The following is a 23446-nucleotide window of genomic DNA, read 5'->3' as shown; positions in this document are numbered from 1 at the left end:
GGTTGCCAGAGGTACAGGCACAGGCTGCATTATCATGGTCTTTCATGTAGTAACACATTTACAATGGGGATTTGAAGACAGGATGCTTTATAAAGTTTCACTTACAATCTGGATTGCACTGACAAAACTTCTCACAGAAATTCTGCGTCATGATGCACGGGCAGGTGCTGTCACATGGGTGGTCGGGATGATAGCAGGGTTGATAGTTGTACACTTGGTTGGCAGAATTATCTAAAGAACATAAAGTGAAGGATAAAACAGTGTTAGTCAGGGGAAAATGATAGTTTTCTAAGACAACAAAATCCTTAAAATGGCATATGATCGCATGAGGAATCAACTTTCTGCAGGGTGATGCATAGATTTCTAGTTGTTAGTTTTCAAGACCACATAGTTCACTGCCTGGGTAAGACACCAATATGGTATGAAAGCTGGCAATACAAAAGGGGGTCACTCCAACTGCAAAACACAAAAGGAATGGACACAATACACTAAACATAGAAACCAAGTATGTGTAACATGCAGGCCCCAGGGGTTCAGCGTAGAGTCGTGGAATGTCTGCTTTCCCACCAGGGAGAGATCCTAAGGAGTTTGAATCTGAGAATATAGTTCTTTCAAGCATATATACTTTCTTGTGGATTTGACCAGGGAATGTCATTGGCACATACATCTATTCACTACCCAAATGTTTAATTGCAATAAGAATATTTGCCTCAAGATAATACAGAATCAGTAATGTCAGCAAAATGGTGAACATTTCATCAGGATAAAAAATGTCCATAATTTCATTATGAATCATCACACGGTTGAGGCCCGATATGAGATGTGGTTGTGACTAAATAGATAAGCTTATTTTGAACCCTACATAGAAAATACAGAAATGCTTTCCTCCCCAGCAGGGTAACTGCTGCTGGAGAATATCTTTCAGGAGCTTAAGGGGAGTCTCCCTTCAGTTTTGACCTAAACTCCCTGCTACCGCAAAGTCACTAGTAACAGGAGCAGAACAAATGCCACAAGTATTGCATGGCTGGGGGCGTGGCTAACTAGCCATGGAATAGGACGTGCCTTCATGTGCAGCTCCTGTTGATCCGTCATTTATCCTGGAAATTACGCTGGAAAATGCTACACGCGCTCTGTAACTGAAGACATGGACGTCTGAATACATGCTCTGCAACTATCCTTGAAAGCAAGTGCATTGCGTCTGGTAATCAGGAGATAAAAGAACTTCGAAGAGGTGGCTGTGCGGATAAATTGTTGCCAAGATGGCGGACAACAAAGGAAGCGTACTTGCAAAAATCGAATGAAGCTGAACGGCAGGGATCGCAAAAGAAGCTAGCTGCCGGGAGAAATGCTTTCAAACCTTGCCTTTACACAAAGCAATATCGTGGTGGCGCTCCCGGGCATGAGCGAACGGAACGATTGAAAATTGCAACAGTGTCTGTGTCACGGAGGACAAACGCCTGATGCTTGCGCGGCTCCCAGCCGCTCACAAAGGAGGCTGCGAATAATGAACGTTACAATTGAAAGCATGAATAGCGGGCGGCGGTGAGATCAGCAGGGAAGACACTGACCGCGAGCGATATATAAATAACGGCAGCGAGGCCCCGGAAGCCAGTGACAGAGAACGTTCACATAAGTGCAGAGCACACGGAAACGGAGTGCTGTTGTCGAAATTGCACAGGGCGAGGTTGCCGCTCGAGCTGACAGAACATTTCCTTGCATCACTGTAGTGCACGGCAAACATGGAGTGGCATGCTACTCAGTTGGAGTGCTGCTGGGAAGAAGTGCACACGAAACGCAGTGAAACAAGCGAATGAGGCGCACCGGAAAGCCTGCCCTTTCACAATAAAGGCCCAAGAACGGATTCCTCCGATTACCGTAATGCACAGTAAATACGGACCGGTAAGCTGTCCCCTTGGGACACTGCTAGGAAGAAGTGCCACAAGACATGCAGGATAATTAAGCGCATGAGGCGCACTGGAGAGCTTGCCCTCTTGTGATAAGGACCCAGGAACTGATACAGCCTTGTGGGCCTTGAAAGTGGCTAGGACCTGCAAAGAGGACACAGATTCCATGCCGAAGCGCTGCCAGGGGACATAGACACTTGTGCAATCTGGCATCCTGGCATCAGGTGTGAAGGCACTGTGGTAAGAGAAGTGGGGAGTGTTCACTGGCCCGAAAAGTAAGCTATTGAGATACTGACTGTAGTGTCCGAAGAAGAGACGTGGGAGGACACAGCCCACTCTAAGCGCAACCTTATGTGCCGCCTCGCAGCGCAGTCCACTGGGGAAGATGCCCCAGCACTGAACTGAACTTGTGAAGACACATTAACATTGGAGAGCTAATATCAGACGCGAAGTAAGATTGCATGATGTCAGTGAACGGGGCGAAGGCCAGGAGCAAGCAACCTACAATGGACACCTTTGCAAAGGCACAGTGGACCCCCTCGACCCCGGCACAAAGTGCGGGGGCGGCCTCCGGAGATGGCGCCCCTGAAGGAGACAACCAACAGATCCTAGCAGCCATAACGGGTCTAAGCGCTAAGTGGGGCATAGCAATGGCAGAACTACGGACGGCCCTGGAGAACAAAATAGATGCTGTAGGAATCGAAGTCACTCTGCTGCGACAAGTCAGAGCACTGGCAGAAAGGAACAGTGGCCTGGAGAGCGCTGTGAAGACCAACACAGACGTAAGCACGAATAATGCGAAAGAAGTCCACATGCTAAAACAACAGGTTGCCAATCTTGAAAATCGAGTGGAGGAAGCAGAAAGAAGGGCGAGACGGAACAACATCCGGGTGGTCGGCCTGCCGGAGGGAGAAGAGGGCCAAGACCCCACGGACTATGTGGAGAACATGATCCTGCAAGAAATAGGAGCAGACAAGCTCTCACAGGGGTTCACGGTTGAGCGGGCACATCGAGACCTGATGAGGAAACCACGGCCTGGGGCTCCACCGTGGCCGATAATTGTGAGCATTTTGAACTATAAAGACAGAGAGAAGATTCTGGAGTATTTTCGTAAGGGCGGAACAATAGCAAGAGCTTCCCCCAAGATCACAGCATACCCTGATTATACTATGTTGGTACAAAGACAACGATATAGCTACGTGGCGGTTAAGAGGAGACTGCGTACAGCGGATATCAAGTACATGCTATTGTACCCTGCGAAGTTAAAAGTCTTGCACAAAAGCAGAGCGCTGTTCTTTGATACCCCAGAGGAAGCAGTGTCATGGCTGGACTTGAAGGGCTGTCCGGAGCGAGATGAGGAACAAGATCGCCAGGAGCACGATAAGTGAAGATGCTGTATCATGTACACTGAGAGGATAAGCAGGAGGGGAGTCCTAGTATGACGCCTTGAGACATTTGATTGATAATGTGTAGCCTTTGGACTCTATGACCCTGTTGAACTGGAATATAGTGACTAAAAGCGCAAGTGAGCATGGGAACACTAGGCGTAGCAAACTTAGAACAAACAGGAGCGGCAGGGTGGCAGCTACCAACCCCCGAGAATTAGTAGTAAGGCGGCCAATAGGGCGACTTCACCCTCCTGAGCCGCGAGTACAGGCTTTTGCCAGAAAGGGCTAGATGCGGGAGTGCCTGAGATCCAGGGATGGAGCTGGGCAACAGTTGGGGAGGGTGTTGTTGGGGAAAAGCAGGGAGATGGGAGGGGGAGAGGCGGGCGGGGTTGTTGTGTATATAGTTATAGGGTGTTTGAATTGGGGTACGAGCCTACATGGAAGAATTAAGCAACTGAAGTTGGACTGCATGGGAGGGGGAGGGAAGAGGGACACAGACGTACCATGGGGGACCTTAAAATAGTCACCTGGAATGTCAGGGGGCTCAATAGTTACCTAAAGAGAAATAAGGTTATGCAATACCTACGGAGACAAAAGATAGATCTTGCCGTGCTGCAAGAAACACACCTGACGCGGGACAAGATGGAGATAGTCAGGAGAAAATGGAAGGGAACGGTGGTGGGTTCGCCATATTCGGCCTATGCCATAGGAGTGATCATTTGGGTAGCGCCACATGTTCCGTTTCAGCGGTTACAGACGTTGGTAGAGGTGGACTGGAAGATGGTCATGGTGAGGGGATTGGTGGAAAATAGAGAAATAAGTATTATAAACACGTATGCCTTGAACCAAAATACGACGACATATTTTAAAATGCTGTGTAACAATCTTAGCATGTGTGTGGGGAGAGTGATGATTTGGAGGGGGACTTTAATTGTGTTCTAAACCCTAGAGTGGACAGATCGGATGGGAAATCAGATAGGCCTGCCAAAGCGTTACAGACGCTGCTGAATGATTTTGGGTTAGAAGATGCATGGAGGACGTGTCATCCTCACGATAGGCAGTACTTGCATTATCCTGCCCCGCAGCAACTATGTACAAGGCTGGACTATGGGCCTCATTACACGGTAGGCGGTGGACCAAGGTGCTGTCAGCATTACCGGCACCGCCTTGGGGGAAAGGGGAATTACTGCCCTATTCCAAGGTTGGCAGGGCGGTAATTTCCCCTTCCTCCATTGCCCTTCCCCATTCCCATTTTTGCCCCATAGGGCATAATGGGAATAGGGAAGGTGCTAATTACGGTACCGCAAATTGCGGTACCGTAATTAGCACCCTGGTCCCTTTGCGGGTCCCTACTTTAACGGCTGGTCTACACCAGCCGTTAATGTCGGGTCCCGCAAAGGGACCTCGTAGTAAGGCGGTAAGGGTTAACGGTCACCAGTACCGGTGACCGTTAACCCTTACCGCCTTCCATTTAATGAGGCCCTATGTCTTTGTCACCCCCAGAAATATTGACAGAGATCACGCAAGTTGAATATAGAGCGAGGGTCCTCTCGGACCACTCGCCTTTGATTCTTGGATGGCAATATTTTCCCACGAGAGCGAGAATGCCGACGTGGCGCCTCAGAGCAGAGGCGCTCAGAGACCCCCTTTTTAGCGAAGACATGAGAGATGAGATAGTTAACTACTTTGAGACGAACACGGGCAGTGTGGATTCAGCGGGCACATTGTGGGAGGCCTTTAAAGATGTGATAAGGGGAGTGGCTATAGCGAAATCCAAAGGATTGCATGGAGGGATTTTGGCGGACTTACAGGAAGCCGAAGGAGAACTGGAAAAGGCACTCAGAGGAGAAAATGGTACCAACCCAGACAGTGAACTGATACTAAGATTACAGCAAAAGTGCGCAGAACACTGGGAAAGATTGTGCAACCTCAACTATAAAAAGTATATAGTGAGGCAATATGCTGGAGGAGATAAACCGGGGAGGATTTTGGCATGGCTGTACAAAAGTGAGACCTCTAGGCCCCCGATTAGATCGATAATGAGGGAAGACAGTAGGGTGATCGATACCCAAGAGGGAATTAATCAGGAGTTTGCAAACTATTATGACCTGCTATATGGGGATGAAGGGGAGGATAATCGCACGATAATAGCGGAAACGCTGGAAGACATAGGATTGTCACAGATTAGCGCAGAGGAAAGAGAGGAGATGGACGCACCGATTACTTTGGAGGAGTTAGTAGAGGTGGTGAGACAGTTGCCAACTAGTAAGACCCCGGGGGCTGACAGACTCCCAAGTGAGTTTTATAAAACATTTAAAGATGAAGTGCGCCCCCCTTTGTTAGATATGTTGAATGAGGCGTATGAGCTAGGCGGACTACCGGAGTCGCTCAGAGAAGCGAATATAATACCACTCCCCAAACCGAACAAGCCAGAACATAGCTGCAGCTCTTATAGACCCCTGTCGATGTTGAATCAAGACAGCAAAATTTTGACTGCTGTCGTGGCCATTAGATTGCGGAGAGTCATAAGTAAACTGATACACCCGGACCAGACAGGCTATGTCCCTAATAGGAACATCTCCAATAATCTCAGAAGGCTCCACAGAGTCATCGAATACGGAAACGGAAGTGAGGATGAACTGGCAGTTGTGTCGCTGGATGCAATAAAGGCCTTCGACTCGGTCAAATGGCCATGGCTGTTGGCGTCCCTGGATGGCTATGGGATAGGTCCGGGGTATCTACAGTGGGCTAAGATGTTGTACAGTGAGCCGCTGGCCAGGGTTAAAACAGGGTCAGTGGTATCGGAAAGATGGAAGTTGCGTAGGGGAACCAGGCAAGGCTGCCCATGGTCCCCTATGCTCTACATATTAGCTCTGGAGATCTACTTAAGACAGCAATATGACATGATAGGCATCCCAGTGGGTGGAGCACGACACCTGATATCATTATACGCAGATTATATACTACTGTATTTGCGATACCCAGAACAAAACCTCCAATATGTTTTGGAGGTGATGGGTAGATATACCTAAATGTCCGGAATAGTGGTCAACCCTCAGAAGTCCAGCATGTTCCCATTGGGTGGATACAAAGGAATCCCCCTGAAACAATTACCGATGTTACAAGTGTCATGGGCAACCAGCACATTTCGCTACCTGGGAATATATGTATACCACACGGTGGAGGAAGAGCATAAGCGCAACACAGAAGTAGCCATTACCAAGATAGAGAATTGCATGCGGTTCTGGGTAAAACTGCCCTTAGCAATGATGAGTCGCTGTCATGATGCCTACCCTCAGGCATCCGGACCAAGCCCATCAGCCCCGGGAGCAGGCATCTAGACATTTAGTAAAACCTCAGCAGTCCCGGCTAGGGGCTATCTGGGTTCAGTCCTGGCGCCTTAGGCGCCAGGCTCATAGTAGGAATCAGTCCTGGCGCCTAAGGCGCCAGGCTCATAGTCATTACTTACCTCAGGCAGACCATGCTGCAAATGACTCCAATCCAACATGAAGCCTGAAAGGGACTATTTTTCTACAGGGACTATTTTTTACTCGGGTGTGGTTCTAGGGACTTCTTACCTGGGACTACTTTTCAGGCTATTTAAACCACACCCGACCAGCAACACACGCTTCACGTTATTCTGCATCCAGCAGCGTAACACTCACCGTGCCTGCAGCCTGCATCCAGTCTTCTGCCACGCCCGCCTCGAATCAGGAGCTCCTAAAACAAAGAGGAAAGAAAGGGACAAGGTTAGAAAACATACTTATTTCTATTCCACACCTGATTCTGGATCCATCTTTTCTCCGCACCCGTAAAGAATATCATTTCTGCACGCGCCGCACCTCCAGCTGCAGCGCCGCGCCATACTCACCAGTCTTCACAGCATCCTTCAGGTCGGCGCTGCCTCCATAATTTCTTCGCCGAACTTCGGCACCTAGGAGACAAAAGAAAACCACAAGGTGAGGCGAGGGAACCAACAAATATAATTCTTACCACCATAGACTTACCTGATTTACCACCGGAGGCATCCTTTTGTGACTCTCCATATTTTCACATGCTGCATCTGTAAAGAGAGACAAAACAACACGTTTTCCTCGTGCAACGTTTACCGGACAGCGCTGGGTAATACAGACTCTTACCTGAGCGCCACCAGCTGCCACAAGAGCATCTTTTCACAAGCCAGCTGCAAGACAAAGGAAGGGGGGGAACAAGAGTGAACATCGGACATATTGAACTCTATGAACTTAATACTTACTGGTCCTCAACAGGAACCTCAGAGTCAATACTCTCCGGAACTCTCCCGAGCCTTCAAACAAGTGAAGTAACTGGAATCGACGCGCCCCTGCAAATCCACGCAGGATGGAGAGCTCATCTTTCAAGAATATAAGGTGAGATTGCTGTTAGGGCATTTCGGAGGTGATTAGTTGGGGAGGACTGTGGCGGTGCCATCACTTGAATCCACAAGTGGCTAAATCCATCTCTCCACTTGCAGGAGAATATTTCTACGGGTTAAGCAGACAAGATTAGGAGGGCAGATCCAGTCAGTCATCGCTGCACTACGCATCACGTGGGTGGAGACCGCAGCTGTCCGGGTCCGACCGACACCCCTGTGGGAGCCAGGTGAGCGTAACAGAACGCGAAGCCCATCTACAAATCCCCACCCGGGCGTAATGGAACCTCAGAAACCGACCAACTAGCCCTATTGTTAGGGGAACTTAGGGCAGAAGTGCACTCCGCGCGCCAAGAGACTAATGCCCTCAGGAGAGAACTGATTGTGTCAAAGGAGCGCACTGATGATCTTGCTAGACAATTACTGCAAAACCAAGCTGGGCAAACACCATTACCTGGACTCAGGGGGAATCCAACTCCTGTTTCATCGAGCAATCCTGTGCAAGTGGTTCTACCAGGGAGCATTCCTTTAGCTCCACTCAAACGTTTTGCTGGGGACCCAAAAAACGTTTGCCGTGTTTATGAACCAATGCCGCTTGCACTTTTTATGCAGACCCGGAGCTTTTCCGAACGATCAAACCAAAGTAGCCTTTGTACTATCATATCTTAGTGGCAGCACAGCGGATTGGTCAATTCCATTAGTTAACCAGGATGACCCTCTTCTTCGGGATTTTCAAGGTTTTCAATTGAGCATGGAAACACTATTTGCCAGACATTCACAGGGACAGGCCCTGGATAACGAACTTTTATCATTACGACAAGGTAACCAGGATCTACTAACCTATATCGCCACTTTCAATAGGTTAGTGGTGGAAACCGGATGGCCAGAGGTAAAACGAATTACATTATTTCATTGTGGACTTCGGGGTGAACTCAGACGTTTTGGCCCAAGTTGTGAACCCACCTCAGGATTGTGCAGAATACATAGACTTAGTGGTCCAGTTAGACCACCGACTTCAGAATAGAAAGGCTGATCGAGCTAAGTTCGAGAATCGGGTATTGGTTAAACCCAATGTTACCCTCAAAGGAAAAGATGTATCAGAACCGATGCAGATCGGGGGGGTCAAGGGACCTTTAACTCAAAAGGAAAGAGAAAGAAGACGGCAGATGCAATTGTGTCTGTACTGTGGGGCCTCAGGACATTTTCTACGGGATTGCTCTATAAAAACATCTAAAAAAGTAGTCGGAGTTGCTGATAAAAATCAAACAGAGTCTGATTCGGGAAACAACCACGCCCGACAAGCATAGAGGTCTGCTTGCCGAGCTTGAAGAAGGATACTCAGACCTCGCACTTCATCATACCAATGGTCCTTATAGATCCAAGGCAGCCATCACGTAGGCACGCAGTGAGGGCATACATTGATAGCGGGGCCATAGGAAACTATGTGGACCACGAGTTGGCTTCTAGGATGAATCTATCTCTCTGCAAAAAGACCACTTTGGATGTCATCACCACAGTCGATGGAACTGAAATTGCCTCTGGGCCTGTAACTCATTCCACCGCAGAGATGACACTATTGGGTCAGGATGGGCATCAAGAGACTATTGTGTTTGATTTAATCAAAGCCCTGCAGTTCCAAATAATACTGGGGATGCCTTGGTTGGAAACACATAATCCTTATATTGATTGGCGAGAGAAGAGAATAACCTTCCCGGATTATGCACATACTTGTTACCCAAAAAAAAACCTTGAACCAAGGCCTGGTCACAGTCGCTACTCCAGTCGTGCAGTTACCTCAGGAATATCAAGAATTCCAGGATGTTTTCCAAAAGGAACAGGCAAACACCCTACCACCTCACAGATCATACGATTGTCAAATCGATCTCATACCCGGTGCACAACCTCCATGTAGTAGGATCTACGCCCTTACGGAACCCGAAAACCTTCACCTACGACAATACTTGGACCAATACCTTGCTAATGGCTTCATTTGTCCATCCAAGTCCCCTGCATCTTCAGCTTTGTTCTTCGTGCCTAAAAAGGAAGGTGACCTCAGAACGTGCATAGACTACCGCACATTAAATCAGATCACGGTTAAGAACCGATACCCATTGCCTCTGATCCCCGAATTACTAGACCAAATAAAGGACGCTTGCATCTACACTAAATTAGATCTCCGAGGGGCATATCATCTGGTACGTGTAAAGAAAGGTGACGAATGGAAGACTGCTTTTCGCACCAAGTACGGGTTATTCAAATACCAGGTGATGCCCTTCGGGTTGTGCAATGCACCAGCAGCCTTCCAGTATTTTATGAACGATGTCCTTCGTGAACTCATTGACGTCTGTGTTGTTGTATACATAGACGATATTCTAGTGTACTCCTCTTCAGAATCAGACCATGTGAAGCACGTTCGTGCAGTCCTTGAGAAACTACGCCAGCACAAGTTATATGCAAAATTGGAAAAATGCGTTTTTCATGCTACGGAAGTTGAATTCCTTGGATTTATCCTGACTCCAAAAAAAGTCCGAATGGACTCTCGAAAGGTGGACGCAATCCTCAAGTGGCCATCACCCAGTTCAGTTAAAGGGGTACAAAGCATGCTCGGATTTGCCAATTTCTACCGCAGATTCATTCCGGATTTCTCACATGTTGTACACCCTATCACAGCACTTTTGCGAAAAAACAAACGCTTCTTGTGGACCGAAGAAGCTGAAAAGGCCTTCCAAGAGCTGAAAGCAAAATTCACGTCTGCACCTGTCTTAAAGCATCCACGCCCGAACTTCCATACATAGTTGAAACTGATGCATCCAGTTCAGCCATGGGAGCTGTCCTGTCCCAGAAGGATCCTGAAACCGGTCAACTTCACCCAGTAGCATTTTGGTCCAGAAAGTTCTTGGCACCCGAGTTAAACTATGCGGTTACCGATAAAGAATTATTAGCCATCAAATCCGCCTTCAAGGCTTGGCGGCATTATCTTCTCGGTGCCAGGCATACCATTACGGTAATCACTGATCACCGGAACTTGCAGTATTTAAAAACAGCCAAGGCCCAATCGTCGCGTCAACTTCGATGGGCATTGTTCTTTGCCGAGTTCGATTTCGTGATCACTTATCGACCAGGTTGTAAAAAATGGCAAGGCAGATGCCTTATCCCGAATAGGGATGGGAGAAGCATATGCGAACCCGGAACCGGTGCCTATAATTTCAGAACAAAGAATTCTTGGCATAACCACTCTACAGACACTAGAGGATATTCAAGTAAAGATCCAACAACTCTTCGATCCAACAGCCCTGCAGGACTGGGTGAAGAAAGAAGAAAAGACGAAACAGACTGACTACCCCTCTCTCTAAGGTCTTTCGACACTACAGATACAGGTGCTAAGGTGCTGTTATATAAATCTACAGCGGTTACCTTATAGAAGAAAAAATTATTGAACAGAAACCGTTGTAAATATAAAGATATAAATCACTTTAATAGTTGGTTGTAAAACTACATTTTTTTAAAAAAACTATACATTAATAGGCTTTTTCATACATCACTCATACCTTTCATACCAATTCATTCATTCTGTAACATAAGGGTTCGGCAATTTACATTTTCTTTAAGCATATTGATTGTTGGTAATATGCATGACATTAGAAAAAACACAATTGGATTTTCTGTAGGTCGACATATGTTTCGGCCCCTTTCAATAGTCCCATCGTTGTCTACGGTGGTCTAAATAGTCATTATTGGGCCATCTTCAGGACAGTGATGATTTTGTGAAAGCTTACAGTCTTCACCCTTTTTCGTATGAAAAGCCAAATCTAAAAACATAAATTAAACATATATTACATTATGTAACGGTCTGATCTCTGCTAGTTATTATCAAGGTGATGGCTTGATTACTATGCCAAAAAGACTGCACCAACCTGTGGCCGAAAAATTATTGTAGACCACGGCGATAAGTTTGTAGGGTATCTTCTGCATTACCCTTTTCTAGGGCCCTGTCGAAAGGGGACACAAAGAGGGAATATACTGCCTTGCGTGTTTGTTCTATCAGCACACAACTAAAAGAATTTTTTGTTTTGACAACTCAGAGGCAACTTACAGTTAACACCTGGATGTGGATGGATCTTCAGGTTTCTGTACTTCAATGTCACATGGTGAGTTATCTCCAAGTTGGAGCTGTTTGCATCGGCACCTAAAAAAGTTGTGCCTGAAAAAGAAAAGGATGTTCAATGAACTAACCTTCTATGATCATATCATGAAAACTCCAATTCTAAAAATGGAGATACCGCTTGTTTGCGGTTATTGTAACCAGAGGCCCCCACCAAAGGTGAGTCAAGGTTGTAATTACTTTTGATGGGGATGCAGTGTTGTCAAATCAACTGCATGAAAGAGGTATTTGTATTGCGGCCTTCCTACAGCATGCCTCAGTGTGCCCGAACGGCCCGTGCGCGAGCACAGAACCCTCTGGCACACCGGAACACGGTGCACGAGCATGTCTTGATATCGCTGATATAGGGATAACTGAGAGATAACATTTTTAACTTGTTAATTGAGCACGCGCCGAACAGAGTATATTTACCCCTGGCCGCGAGATTATACAAAGCCTTTCACTCGCTACTGCGCGAAGAGAACACTACTACTTACTTGTGTTATTTATTTGAAGGATGCGGCAATGTTGCTCGAACGGCGTCTTCTGGCGTGTAAATGAATCGCTTTAGCAGAAGGGAGGGGCTGTGTCTTTTCAAAGATCACTTGTTGCCGAAAAACGTGTTAACGTGGAACTCAGCCGTAATAGTGAGGCCATATGTAAACGTGCAGCACAGTGCTAGCTCGCTATGATTACCAAGGGACCTGGAAAGCACCAGGGACACTTACGAGCAAAGATGTAACTTCTATTCGGATAGCGCAAGCTATACAGTGTATCATAGTTTCAGTTATAAATAAACCTTGCTGTGGGATCAATTTTTCAGAAACTGATTAGTCTTAGCTTCTCAACTGTACATTGGTGTAAGTCAGGGAAAAAGGTTCTGCTTTATTTAACCCATCAGACCAAGTATCTTGAGAGTTACACGTTACATTGTATATTGTGAACACTTTGATGTAAATATATTCTGTACTTTAGTGTCACAGAGTTCTGCAATTTGCAAAATGTATGCGAAAAAAGGTTTGCGAAAAAAGGTTGAGCATGCATCTTGGCTGTGGGACTATTGATTGTATCTATTGCCCGCGCATAAGGTGTTTAATGGGAACGGGAACCACTTGTTCAATGACAGATGATTAAATTAGACGTGGGTGACTTACAGGTGCAAAATGGTCACAGTCTTTTTCTTTGTTGTTTAAAGAAAGGCACTCCATTCGACAGCTATGTTTAACCCATTTTGGACTGTTCTCAGGTTGTAAATCCATTTTTGTTCCGCTTGAGTTAGGATTTTATCTTTGTCCCCATCGCGACGGGAGATTTTGATCACCTGAATGACACACCATAGAAAGTCTGTGCACTTATGTTGTTTTTTAGAGAAATGAGCCACTAATGGTTTATTTTCTACTGCATTACGAATACAAGATTTGTGCTCGTTTATCCGTTGACGGACAGGCCGTTTTGTTTTGCCTATATATACCAGGTCGCATGGGCATATGATGGCATATACTACCCACGGTGTTAAACAATTAGTGAACTCTTTCAGTTGGATAGTTTGGTGACACAAAGTGATTTTTTTGAAGGTGGTTGTTTGTGCACACACTGAACAATGTCCACAGCGATGGTGACCAATTACAGGCGGTAGGCCCCAAAGCGATGTTTGTACGAATTTCTTGGATTCGGAAGGCTGATAGGAATGTACCAGATTGTCTTTTATATTTGATTGTCTTTTGAACGCAAACCTTGGAACCGGGGGATTGAAATCTTCTGTATAAATCATCTTCCAGTGTTTGCGTATAATCTTTCTATAGATATTGCTAATCGGACTATACGTGCTTACACAGGTTATCTTGTCCTCTTGGTGTTTTTGTACTGGTTCTAGCGTACTAGTGCGATTCGTATGCAACACTCGTTTGTATGCTCTGTGTATCGTTTTTTGGGGGTATCCTCTCTCTTTGAGTCTTAGCTTCAGATTTTTGGCGTGTGCTTTATACTGTTCTAAATCTGTACAGTTTCTGCGGATGCGCAGGAACTGGCCATATGGTAAACCCTCTTTGAGACTGAGGGGGTGAAAACTTGTGTAGTTCAGCAGAGTATTTCTGTCAGTAGGTTTTCTGCAAAGGACCGTTTTAATAGAGCCTTCTGTGGTTTTTTGGATTTCCAAATCTAAAAACGGTATTTTATTCAGATCAGTGTGAATTGTGAATTGGATGTGAGAATTCTGAAGATTCAACCACTGATGAAAAGAGGCTAGTTGCTCTGAGGTGCCGCTCCATATCAGACAAATATTGTCGATATATCGTAGCCAATTCTTAATATAAGTTTGAAAAGGGTTGTGAGGACTGTATATGGATTGTTGTTCTAAGTTATCCATATACAGGTTTGCCAGGTCTGGGGCAAAAGTAGCTCCCATACTTGTCCCTTTGAGTTCATTGTAAAAACGATCTTTATATAGAAAAAAATTCTCTGTCAGAGCTAGCCTGATGCATTCTAAAATGAATGCTGTTGGAACTTGATCAAGGGTCTCGGTGCGTCTCTCTAAGTATTCAGCCATCACCTTGAGACAGTCATCTTGTGGGATGCTGGTGTATAAGCTCACCACATCTAAGGTCACTAGAATATCTGTTGAGTCTAAGTGGATATTTTCTAGCATTTTGATCATACTAGTCGTATCTTTCACATATGATTTCGTTTTGGGGACGAACGGTCTCAAAAACCAGTCGGAGTACATTGACAAAGGTTCTAGGATGGAATTTATGGCTGCTACAATTGGTCTGCCAGGGGGTTGTTTCTCATCCTTATGAATTTTTGGGATTAAATAGAAGGCCGGAATGGTAGGATGTTGATTCACCAAAAATTCTTGTTCTTCAGGATCTATCCAGTTTTCTTCGAGAGCATACTTCATGAGACTGTTGATTTCTTCTTGTAACCGAGGGGTTGGGTCAGCTAGAAGTTCTCTATATGAAGCTGTATCATTAAGATGTTTCATTATTTCAGTCTCATAGAGTTCTTTGGTCCACAGCACTATGCCCCCGCCTTTGTCCGCTGGTTTAATTATTAGGTTATCGTTGGTTTGTAGGGCTCTTAATGCTTCTCTTTCTGCCTTTGATAGATTGTTTTTTGAGTTATTTTTATTTTTTATCGCTTTTTGAATTTCCCAGGAGATCTTTTGTTCGAAGGCTACTATTGCTGGTCTGACCATAGCATTAGTGGGTACAAATTTCGAAGGTGTTCTAAGTCCCGTAATGGTGGGTTCTTTAGGGGTCAGATTTTTGTTTCTGAAGAAGTATTTCAGACGTATAAGTCTGTAAAATTTCTGCAATTCGACTTCTGTATCGAAGGGTTTGGCTTGTGTTGTTGGAACAAACGACAATCCTTTTGATAAAACGCTTATTTCGGTAGAGGAGAGGACATGTGAAGATAAATTATAGATGGGAATTACCAAGTTTGTACTGGTCCCGGCCAGTTCCTGGTGTTCATCCGGGAGGGGCCTTGTTGTTTGTTGCGGGCGCGTTGCCCTTTTCCCCGAAAAAATTGCTGTGGGGGAGGTCCTAAGGAACCTTGTTGGCCGGAATCTGATCCACTACTTGTGGATGCATTTGATGAGTTGGAAAAATTCACAAATGGTCTTCTTCTATTGCCCCTGTTATAGGGTCTCGCTTGGCTTGCTTTCTGAATGTCATCATAATAGGACTCTATAAGATATGGATAAGTTTTGGTCTCCTTATATTGTTCCACATCTTTTCTTAGTTTCCAGATTTTTTTGTCAAGGGTTGTTTTCTTGAAATTAGCCATCTCTTCTTCGATTTTTGCTAAAGTTTCTTTCAGATCTTTCATGGTATTCTCTTGTTTGATTTTAGCCTCTAAAGTGTCTATTTCTGTTTTCTGTATTGCTGCTTCTTCTTCTGACGTTTCTATAATCTGAATTAATAGATCTATTGAACATTTATTACTGACGCCACTAAATCTGCCCTTGAATTTAGTGTTGTTGGTGAACACTCGGGGGACATTTTTGATTTGTAAACCCTCTGGAATTGTTCCAGCTTTTAGGTATGCCAGCATGAGTTTGCCATGGGATTCGGTTCGGATCAATTTTTTCTTTTTTTGAGTTAAAAGTTCTGCGTCGTTTGACTGCGGAGCGGTTACTACTTCATTAGGGGTATGTCCTAACAATGTAGGTTGGTTGATGAGTTTTTTAAAATACTCATCGGAGAATGACACTAAATTTTCAATGTCCATTCTCTCACTTCTTGACACAAAACGATTATTTGACCTGACCCCCCGAAAACAAAAAATTTGGGAGAACCCACTGTTATACCTACCTGGGTGAAGAAAGGCCCGGACTACTCAGTCATCAATGACCTACCTTATTATCAAGGGCGACTATTTCTACCACACAAGGAACTACAAGAACTAGTCATCTCCAATTATCATGACACCCTGATGGAAGGACACTCAGGTATTGCAAAAACTGAAGCTAAAATTAAGAGACAATCCTGGTGGCCCATCCGGCGAAAAGACGTAAAGTCATTTGTAATCTCTTGTGGCATTTGCACCCAAAACAAAAGTCAGAAGAAAAAACCAGCTGGCCTCTTACAACCTTTGGATATTCCACCTACACCATGGCACACCTTATCGTTAGACTTTATTACAGATCTACCTCCATGTAATGGATTTAACACCATTCTAGTTATTGTGGATCTTTTTTTCCAAGATGGCCCACTTTATTCCTCTAAAGGGATTACCTTCTGCTTCAATTCTGGCCAAGGAGTTCCTCGAAAACATTGTTCGAATACACGGATTTCCTTCCGTATTGGTCTCTGACCGAGGTAGTCAATTAATTTCACATTTTTGGAAGAAATGTTGTCAACTGGCGCAAATCGACGTGAGGTTATCAACCAGTCACCATCCCCAGACCGATGGTCAGACGGAGAGGACCAACCAGACCCTTGAACAGTACCTACGTTGCATGCTACACCAGACCGAAAGTAATAGGAAAGATATTTTATGGATTTCTGAGTATGCATTCAATAACTCTGTACATTCAGGAACCGCACAATGCCCCTTTTATACCATATATGGACATCACCCTCGAACCTCAGAACTAGATTCGCCTCAACATTTAGAAATGCCTGCAGTTAGTCATTTGCATTCTGTTACACAAGCCTTTAAAGAGGCAACAGAACATTTGAAACAAGCAAAAGAGAAATATAAGAAAAATGCTGATCAACATAGAAATGAAACTCCACAATACCAGATTGGGGATCTAGTTTGGCTGGCTACAAATCAATAGTTAAGTGGCCACTAGGGCGACTTCATCCTACTGAGCCCTGAGCATAAGCTTGTGCTAGACGGGGCTAGATGTGGGGGTGCCTGAGATCCAGGGATGGAGCTGGGCAACAGTTAGGGAGGGTGTTGTTGGGGAAAGGACAGGGGGGGAGGGGAGAGAGGCGGGGAGTTTGATGTGTATATAGTTTTGGGGAGTTTGAGTTCAAACATGAGCCTACATGGAATAGCCCGAGAATGGTATCAGTATTGCGTGAGTGGGGGGGAGTGGCCGGGAGGAGGTGAGATGGGTATTAACGAGCTATGGGAGATCTTAAGATAGTGACATGGAATGTCAGGGGATTTAACAGTTATTTAAAGAGGAACAAGGTAATTCTGTATTTGAAAAGGCAAAAGATAGATATTGCATTGTTACAAGAGACGCATCTGACACAGGAAAAGCTGGAGCTGTTTGGGAAAAAGTGGAACGGTACTGTAGTGGGGTCCTCGTATTCGGCATATGCCAGGGGAGTACTGGTTTGGGTGGCGCCACACGTCCCGTTCCAGCTAATACAAGAAATAGTGGAAACTGAGGGGCGTTTGGTCATCGTGAGAGGGTTGGTGGAGAATAGAGAGGTGTGCATTGTAAACATGTTTGCCCCTAATCAAAACACAGCGGCATACTTCAGGACTATGTGCACCAACCTGGGTTTATGCGTGGGTAGCGCGGTGATCTGGGGGGGGGGGCATTTCAATTGTGTACTGAACCCCAAAGTAGACAGGTCGGATAACAAGATCAACCGGCACGCCCCAGCGCCTAGGGTATTGCAGACGTTGCTAGATGATTTCGGATTGGTAGATGTGTGGAGGACAAAGTATCCTAATGAGAGGCAATATTCGCATTACTCAGCCCCGCAGCAGCTGCACACAAGGCTTGATTATGTTTTTGCCACGCCAGATATAATGATAGAGATCGTTCACATAGAATATAAGGCGAGGGTCCTGTCGGATCACTCGCCCTGGTCCTGGGGTGGCAATATTGCCACCCTAGGGCGCAGATTCCGACATGGCGCCTCCGTGCAGAGGCGCTCAAAGATCCGGTTTTTAGAGAGGATATCAGAGATGAAATCATCAACTATTTCGAGGTGAACACAGGCAATGTTGACTCGGCAGGTACACTATTGGAGGCCTTCAAGGTGGTGATGCGGGGTATAGCCATCGCCAAATCGAAAGGTCTGCAGGGCGGGGTCCTGGCAGACTTACAGAGAACGGAAGATGATTTAGAAAGAGAACTAAAACATGGAAGTGTAGACACAGAGCTAGCACTTAAGGTACAGCAGAAGTGTGCGGAACACTGGGAAAGGCTCTGCAACCTTAATTACAAAAAGTACTTGGAGCAACAACATGCGGGTGGGGATAAAACGGGCCGCCTCTTGGCGTGGCTATACAAGAGTGAAACCCCTAGGCCCCCGATTAGAACAATAAACAGAGAAGATGGGGAGATAGCAGACACCCAAGAGGGAGTCAATAGGGAATTTGCGGATTATTACAGGGAACTATACGCAGACAGAGGGGGGGCAGCCAGGATGAGATACTTGAAACTTTGGAGGATATAGGATTGCCCAAGATCAGTGCAGAAGAAAGAGAAGAACTTGACGCACCAATTACCTTGGAGGAGTTGGAGGAGGTTGTTAGGCAACTACCTACCAGTAAGACCCCAGGAGCAGATGGGTTCCCTAGTGAATTTTATAAGGCATATAGGGAAGAAGTACTCCCCCCAATGCTAGAAATGCTTAATGAAGCTTTTGAAGTGGGACGGTTGCCGGAGTCACTCAGAGAAGCTATCATAATACCACTCCCCAAACCTAATAAACCAGGGCATAGCTGTGGCTCTTACAGGCCTTTGTCGATGCTGAACCAGGACGGCAAGATACTGACGGCGGTCCTGGCGAACAGATTGCGGAAAGTAATTAGTAAATTAGTACATTCAGACCAAACGGGCTATGTCCCGGACAGGAACATAACTCACAATCATAGGCGACTCCATCGAGTGGTCGAGTGGGGTAGTGATAATGAAGGAGAAATGGCAGTTGTGTCTTTAGACGCAGTAAAAGCTTTCGACTCGGTTAGATGGCCGTGGCTGCTAGCGGCCCTGGAAGAGTATGGGGTGGGGCCAGGGTACATCAGGTGGGCAAAGATGCTGTATAGTGAGCCGCTGGCCAGGGTTCGGACAGGAGCAGTGATATCTCAGAGATGGCAACTTAGCAGGGGCACTAGACAGGGGTGCCCCTGGTCCCCGATGCTGTACATTCTAGCTCTGGAGCCCCTGGCAATATACCTCAGGCAACAATATGACACGATAGGTATTGAAGTAGGAGGGGAAAGACACCTGATATCCCTATATGCGGACGATTTGTTACTGTATTTGAGGTACCCTGAAGAAAATCTTCAGTATATTCTGGAGGTGATGGAAAGGTATGCGAAGCTGTCCGGCATAGCTGTGAATCCCCAAAAGTCCAGCATCTTCCTGTTGGGTAGTTATAAGGGAGCCCCTGTAGAAAGGTTGCCGGTGTTACCAGTGCCATGGACTGTTGGTTCCTTCCGCTACCTTGGCATAGATGTGTATCATACGGCGGAAGAGGAACACAGGCATAATACCGAGATGGCCATTGGAAAAATCCGTAAATGTATGCGGTTTTGGGAGAAATTGCCCTTAGCAATGATGGGACGACGGGCGATGCTTAAGATGGTGGTCCTGCCCAGGCTCCTACATTATTTTAGTAATATACCACATATGATTCCCAAGAGGTTTTTTGTTCAACTGAATAGTATGTGTAGAGACTTCCTGTGGCATGGTACCCAGAATAGAGTGGCGCTATGGAAGTTGCAGAATTTTCATGAGAAAGGGGGTATTAAACTACCTAATTTTGAGGTGTATTATATAGCGGGACAACTGCAATATGTGGCCAAATGGCTCTCCGATGAAGAGACCCCCGAATCTAGATTGTTTGGGCTGGACTGTACACCGTTTTACCTGAAGGAAATTATCTGGGTGCCAGAGTCAGAAATTAAGGAGCGCCCGGGGATGATGGTGCTGGGTTGGAAAATGTGGCGCCGGGCATGTTGGATGATGGGAGACCCGCTCCCGTGTTCCCCGCAGGCACCGCTGGTTGCTTTGGCAGAAGGAGATAAGCAGCAGATGGTGATTATCAGAACCTACTGGGAGTCGGTCGGGCTGATAACGTTGGGAGACAATTGGCAGGAGGGTGCCATTAGAGATTTTGAAGGATTGGGGCAAGAGACAGGATTGCCCAGGGGTCAATATGTTACGTATCACAGGTTGGTGCGGGAAATTCGGAAAACGTGGCCTGAGACAGTGTTGGCGGAGGAACCAGATGCCATTATGGGGATGATATATGACATAGCTGAGGGGGGGCATGAGATCTCTCGATTGTATGAGATGGTAATGATCAAGGTTGGGAAAGAATTGACACATTTGAGATTGGATTGGGAAGCAGAGGTGGGAGCCCAGATGGAGGATGGGATGTGGGAGCGTGCCCTGGGATACCACAAGAAGGTATCTAGGAATGTCAGATTGAAGCAAATACAGCTGTATGTAATGCATAGAGCGTATATGACCCCTCTGAGGATATCTAAGTTTAGAAATGCTGGGCGACAGGCGTGCCCTAAGTGCGATGAAGAAAACGCTGATATGCCGCACATGTTTTGGTCATGCCCAGTAATTGAGTGTTTCTGGAGAGAAGTGGCACAAAAACTAGCAGAGAAAGGGGTTACGCTAATCATAGACACGGCCTGGGCCTGCCTGCTGGGAGGGTTTCCCAGACCACGAAAACTAAAGCATGTTGGGAAACTGAAAGACTTAGCATATGTACTTGCAAAGCGGAGGATTGCTATGGGATGGAAGAAGTGTCACAGGCCACGTGTGGAGGTGTGGTGGAGGGAGTTACAGAAATGGGCAGAGGCTGAAACAGTGGTATGGCAGGAGGCAAGTAGCATGATTGTGGAAGAAGAAGTGGGTACCCTGATGGCATGGAAATCATTAATAGCTGGATTATTCGGAACAATATCGGATCCAGAGGAATCCGAGGAAAGTGACACCCTGCCACGTATAGCAGATACTGAATGTGAAGGACAAACAGGCTTGTGAAGGGGGGTGGGATTAGGCGGGCAGTGGGCAAAGACTAATCGATGTTAATGTAATGGTTGAAAATGCACTGCGTGTTTGGTTGGTATTTTTGGTTGTGTTGAAAAATTAATAAAATTATTTAAAAAAAAAAAAAAGTTTGGCTGGCTACAAAACACATACCTCTGAAGGGAACTCTGACTTTTAACCCTAGATATTTGGGACCTTACACTATTAAGGCCATTATCAACCCGGTAGCCGTCAAATTGGAATTACCCTCTAATATGCGCATTCATCCTGTCTTTCAGGTTTCACTTTTAAAACCAGTTCAACCAGGAACAAGATTAACCAAACCACCCGACCCCATCTTGATAGATGGAGAACCTGAATTTGAGGTAAAAAATATCCTGGACTCCAAGATGGTTAAATCAAAACTTTTTTATTTAATCGATTGGGAGGGCTACGGACCACAAGAAAGGTCATGGGAACCTAGTGACCACGTCCATGCACCTCGGTTGGTGAAAAGATTCCATCGGAACTTCCCAGACAAACCAGGGCCCAGGGGAAGAACAACTTTAGGAAGGGCCTTGGGGCGGGGGGGAGTGCTGTCATGATGCCTACCCCCAGGCATCCGGACCAAGCCCATCAGCCCCGGGAGCAGGCAAAACCTCAGCTGCCCCGGCTAGGGACTATCTGGGTTCAGTCCTGGCGCCTTAGGCGCCAGGCTCATAGTAGGAATCAGTCCTGGCGCCTAAGGCGCCAGGCTCATAGTCATTACTTACCTCAGGCAGACCATGCTGCAAATGACTCCAATCCAACATGAAGCCTGAAAGGGACTATTTTTCTACAGGGACTATTTTTTACTCGGGTGTGGTTCTAGGGACTTCTTACCTGGGACTAATTTTGAGGCTATTTAAACCACACCCGACCAGCAACACACGCTTCGCATTATTCTGCATCCAGCAGCGTAACACACACCGTGCCTGCAGCCTGCATCCAGTCTTCTGCCACGCCCGCCTCGAATCCGGAGCTCCTAAAACAAAGAGGAAAGAAAGGGACAAGGTTAGAAAACAAACTTATTTCTATTCCACACCTGATTCTGGATCCATCTTGTCTCCGGACCTGTAAAGAACATCATTTCTGCACGCGCCGCACCTCCAGCTGCAGCGCCGCGCCATACTCACCAGTCTCCACAGCATCCTTCAGGTCGGCACTGCCTCCATCATTTCTTCGCCGAACTTCGGCACCTAGGAGACAAAAGAAAACCACAAGGTGAGCCGAGGGAACCAACAAATATAATTCTTACCACCATAGACTTACCTGATTTACCACCGGAGGCATCCTTTTGTGACTCTCCATATTTTCACGTGCCGCATCTGTAAAGAGAGACAAAACAACACGTTTTCCTCGTGCAACGTTTACCGGACAGCGCTGGGTAATACAGACTCTTACCTGAGCGCCACCAGCTGCCACAAGAGCATCTTTTCACAAGCCAGCTGCCAAACAAGAAAGGAAGGGGGGAACAAGAGTGAACATCGGACATATTGAACTCTATGAACTTAATACTTACTGGGCCTCACCAGGAACCTCAGAGTCAATACTCTCCGGAACTCTCCCGAGCCTTCAAACCAGTGAAGTAACTGGAATCGACGCACCCCTACAAATCCACGCAGGATGGAGAGCTCATCTTTCAAGAATATAAGGTGAGATTGCTGTGAGGGCTTTTCGGAGGTCATTAGTTGGGGAGGACTGTGGGGGTGCCATCACTTGAATCCACAAGTGGCTAAATCCATCTCTCCACTTGCAGGCGAATATTTCTACGGGTTAAGCAGACAAGATTAGGAGGGCAGATCCAGTCAGTCATCGCTGCACTACGCATCACGTGGGTGGAGACCGTAGCAGTCCGGTTCCGACCGACGCCCCTGTGGGAGCCAGGTGAGCGTAACAGTCGCGGTGCAATGTTAAAGATGGTGGTCTTGCCTCGGCTCCTACACTACTTCGGGAATATCCCATTTATGATACCAAAGAAATTCTTTAGTAAATTGGCTGGCATATGTAGAGACTTTCTGTGGCACGGGACACGGAACAGAGTGGCTCTCTGGAAGCTACAGAACACCTACGAGAAAGGGGGTATAAAATTGTCTAATTATGAAGTTGACTATTTTGCTAGTCAGCTACAGTATGTGGCCAAATGGCTTTCAGAGGATGTGACCCCGGAAACCG

General features: G+C 46.2%; 1 protein-coding gene across 2 annotated transcripts in view; it reads right to left on the bottom strand.

Annotated features, from left to right (window-relative positions):
* Positions 1-23446, bottom strand: part of EZH1 (enhancer of zeste 1 polycomb repressive complex 2 subunit) — an 834444-nt gene that overhangs the window by 137489 nt on the left and 673509 nt on the right. Inside the window, exons 16-17 of one of the 2 annotated variants that reach the window (XM_069634417.1) lie at positions 11776-11883; positions 106-231 (exon numbers count right to left, since the gene is read on the bottom strand). In XM_069634417.1, coding sequence (XP_069490518.1) covers positions 106-231; positions 11776-11883 — 234 coding nt within the window. The remainder of the gene's footprint in view (positions 1-105; positions 232-11775; positions 11884-23446) is intronic. The other variant, XM_069634418.1, reaches the window with a different exon arrangement.

This window comes from Ambystoma mexicanum, chromosome 13 (assembly GCF_040938575.1).
Source record: "Ambystoma mexicanum isolate Mex_15411 chromosome 13, UKY_AmexF1_1, whole genome shotgun sequence".
Taxonomy (NCBI): domain Eukaryota; kingdom Metazoa; phylum Chordata; class Amphibia; order Caudata; family Ambystomatidae; genus Ambystoma; species Ambystoma mexicanum.
The sequence above is the reverse complement of the archived record's forward strand: the minus strand, read 5'-3'. Positions and strand labels throughout refer to the sequence as shown.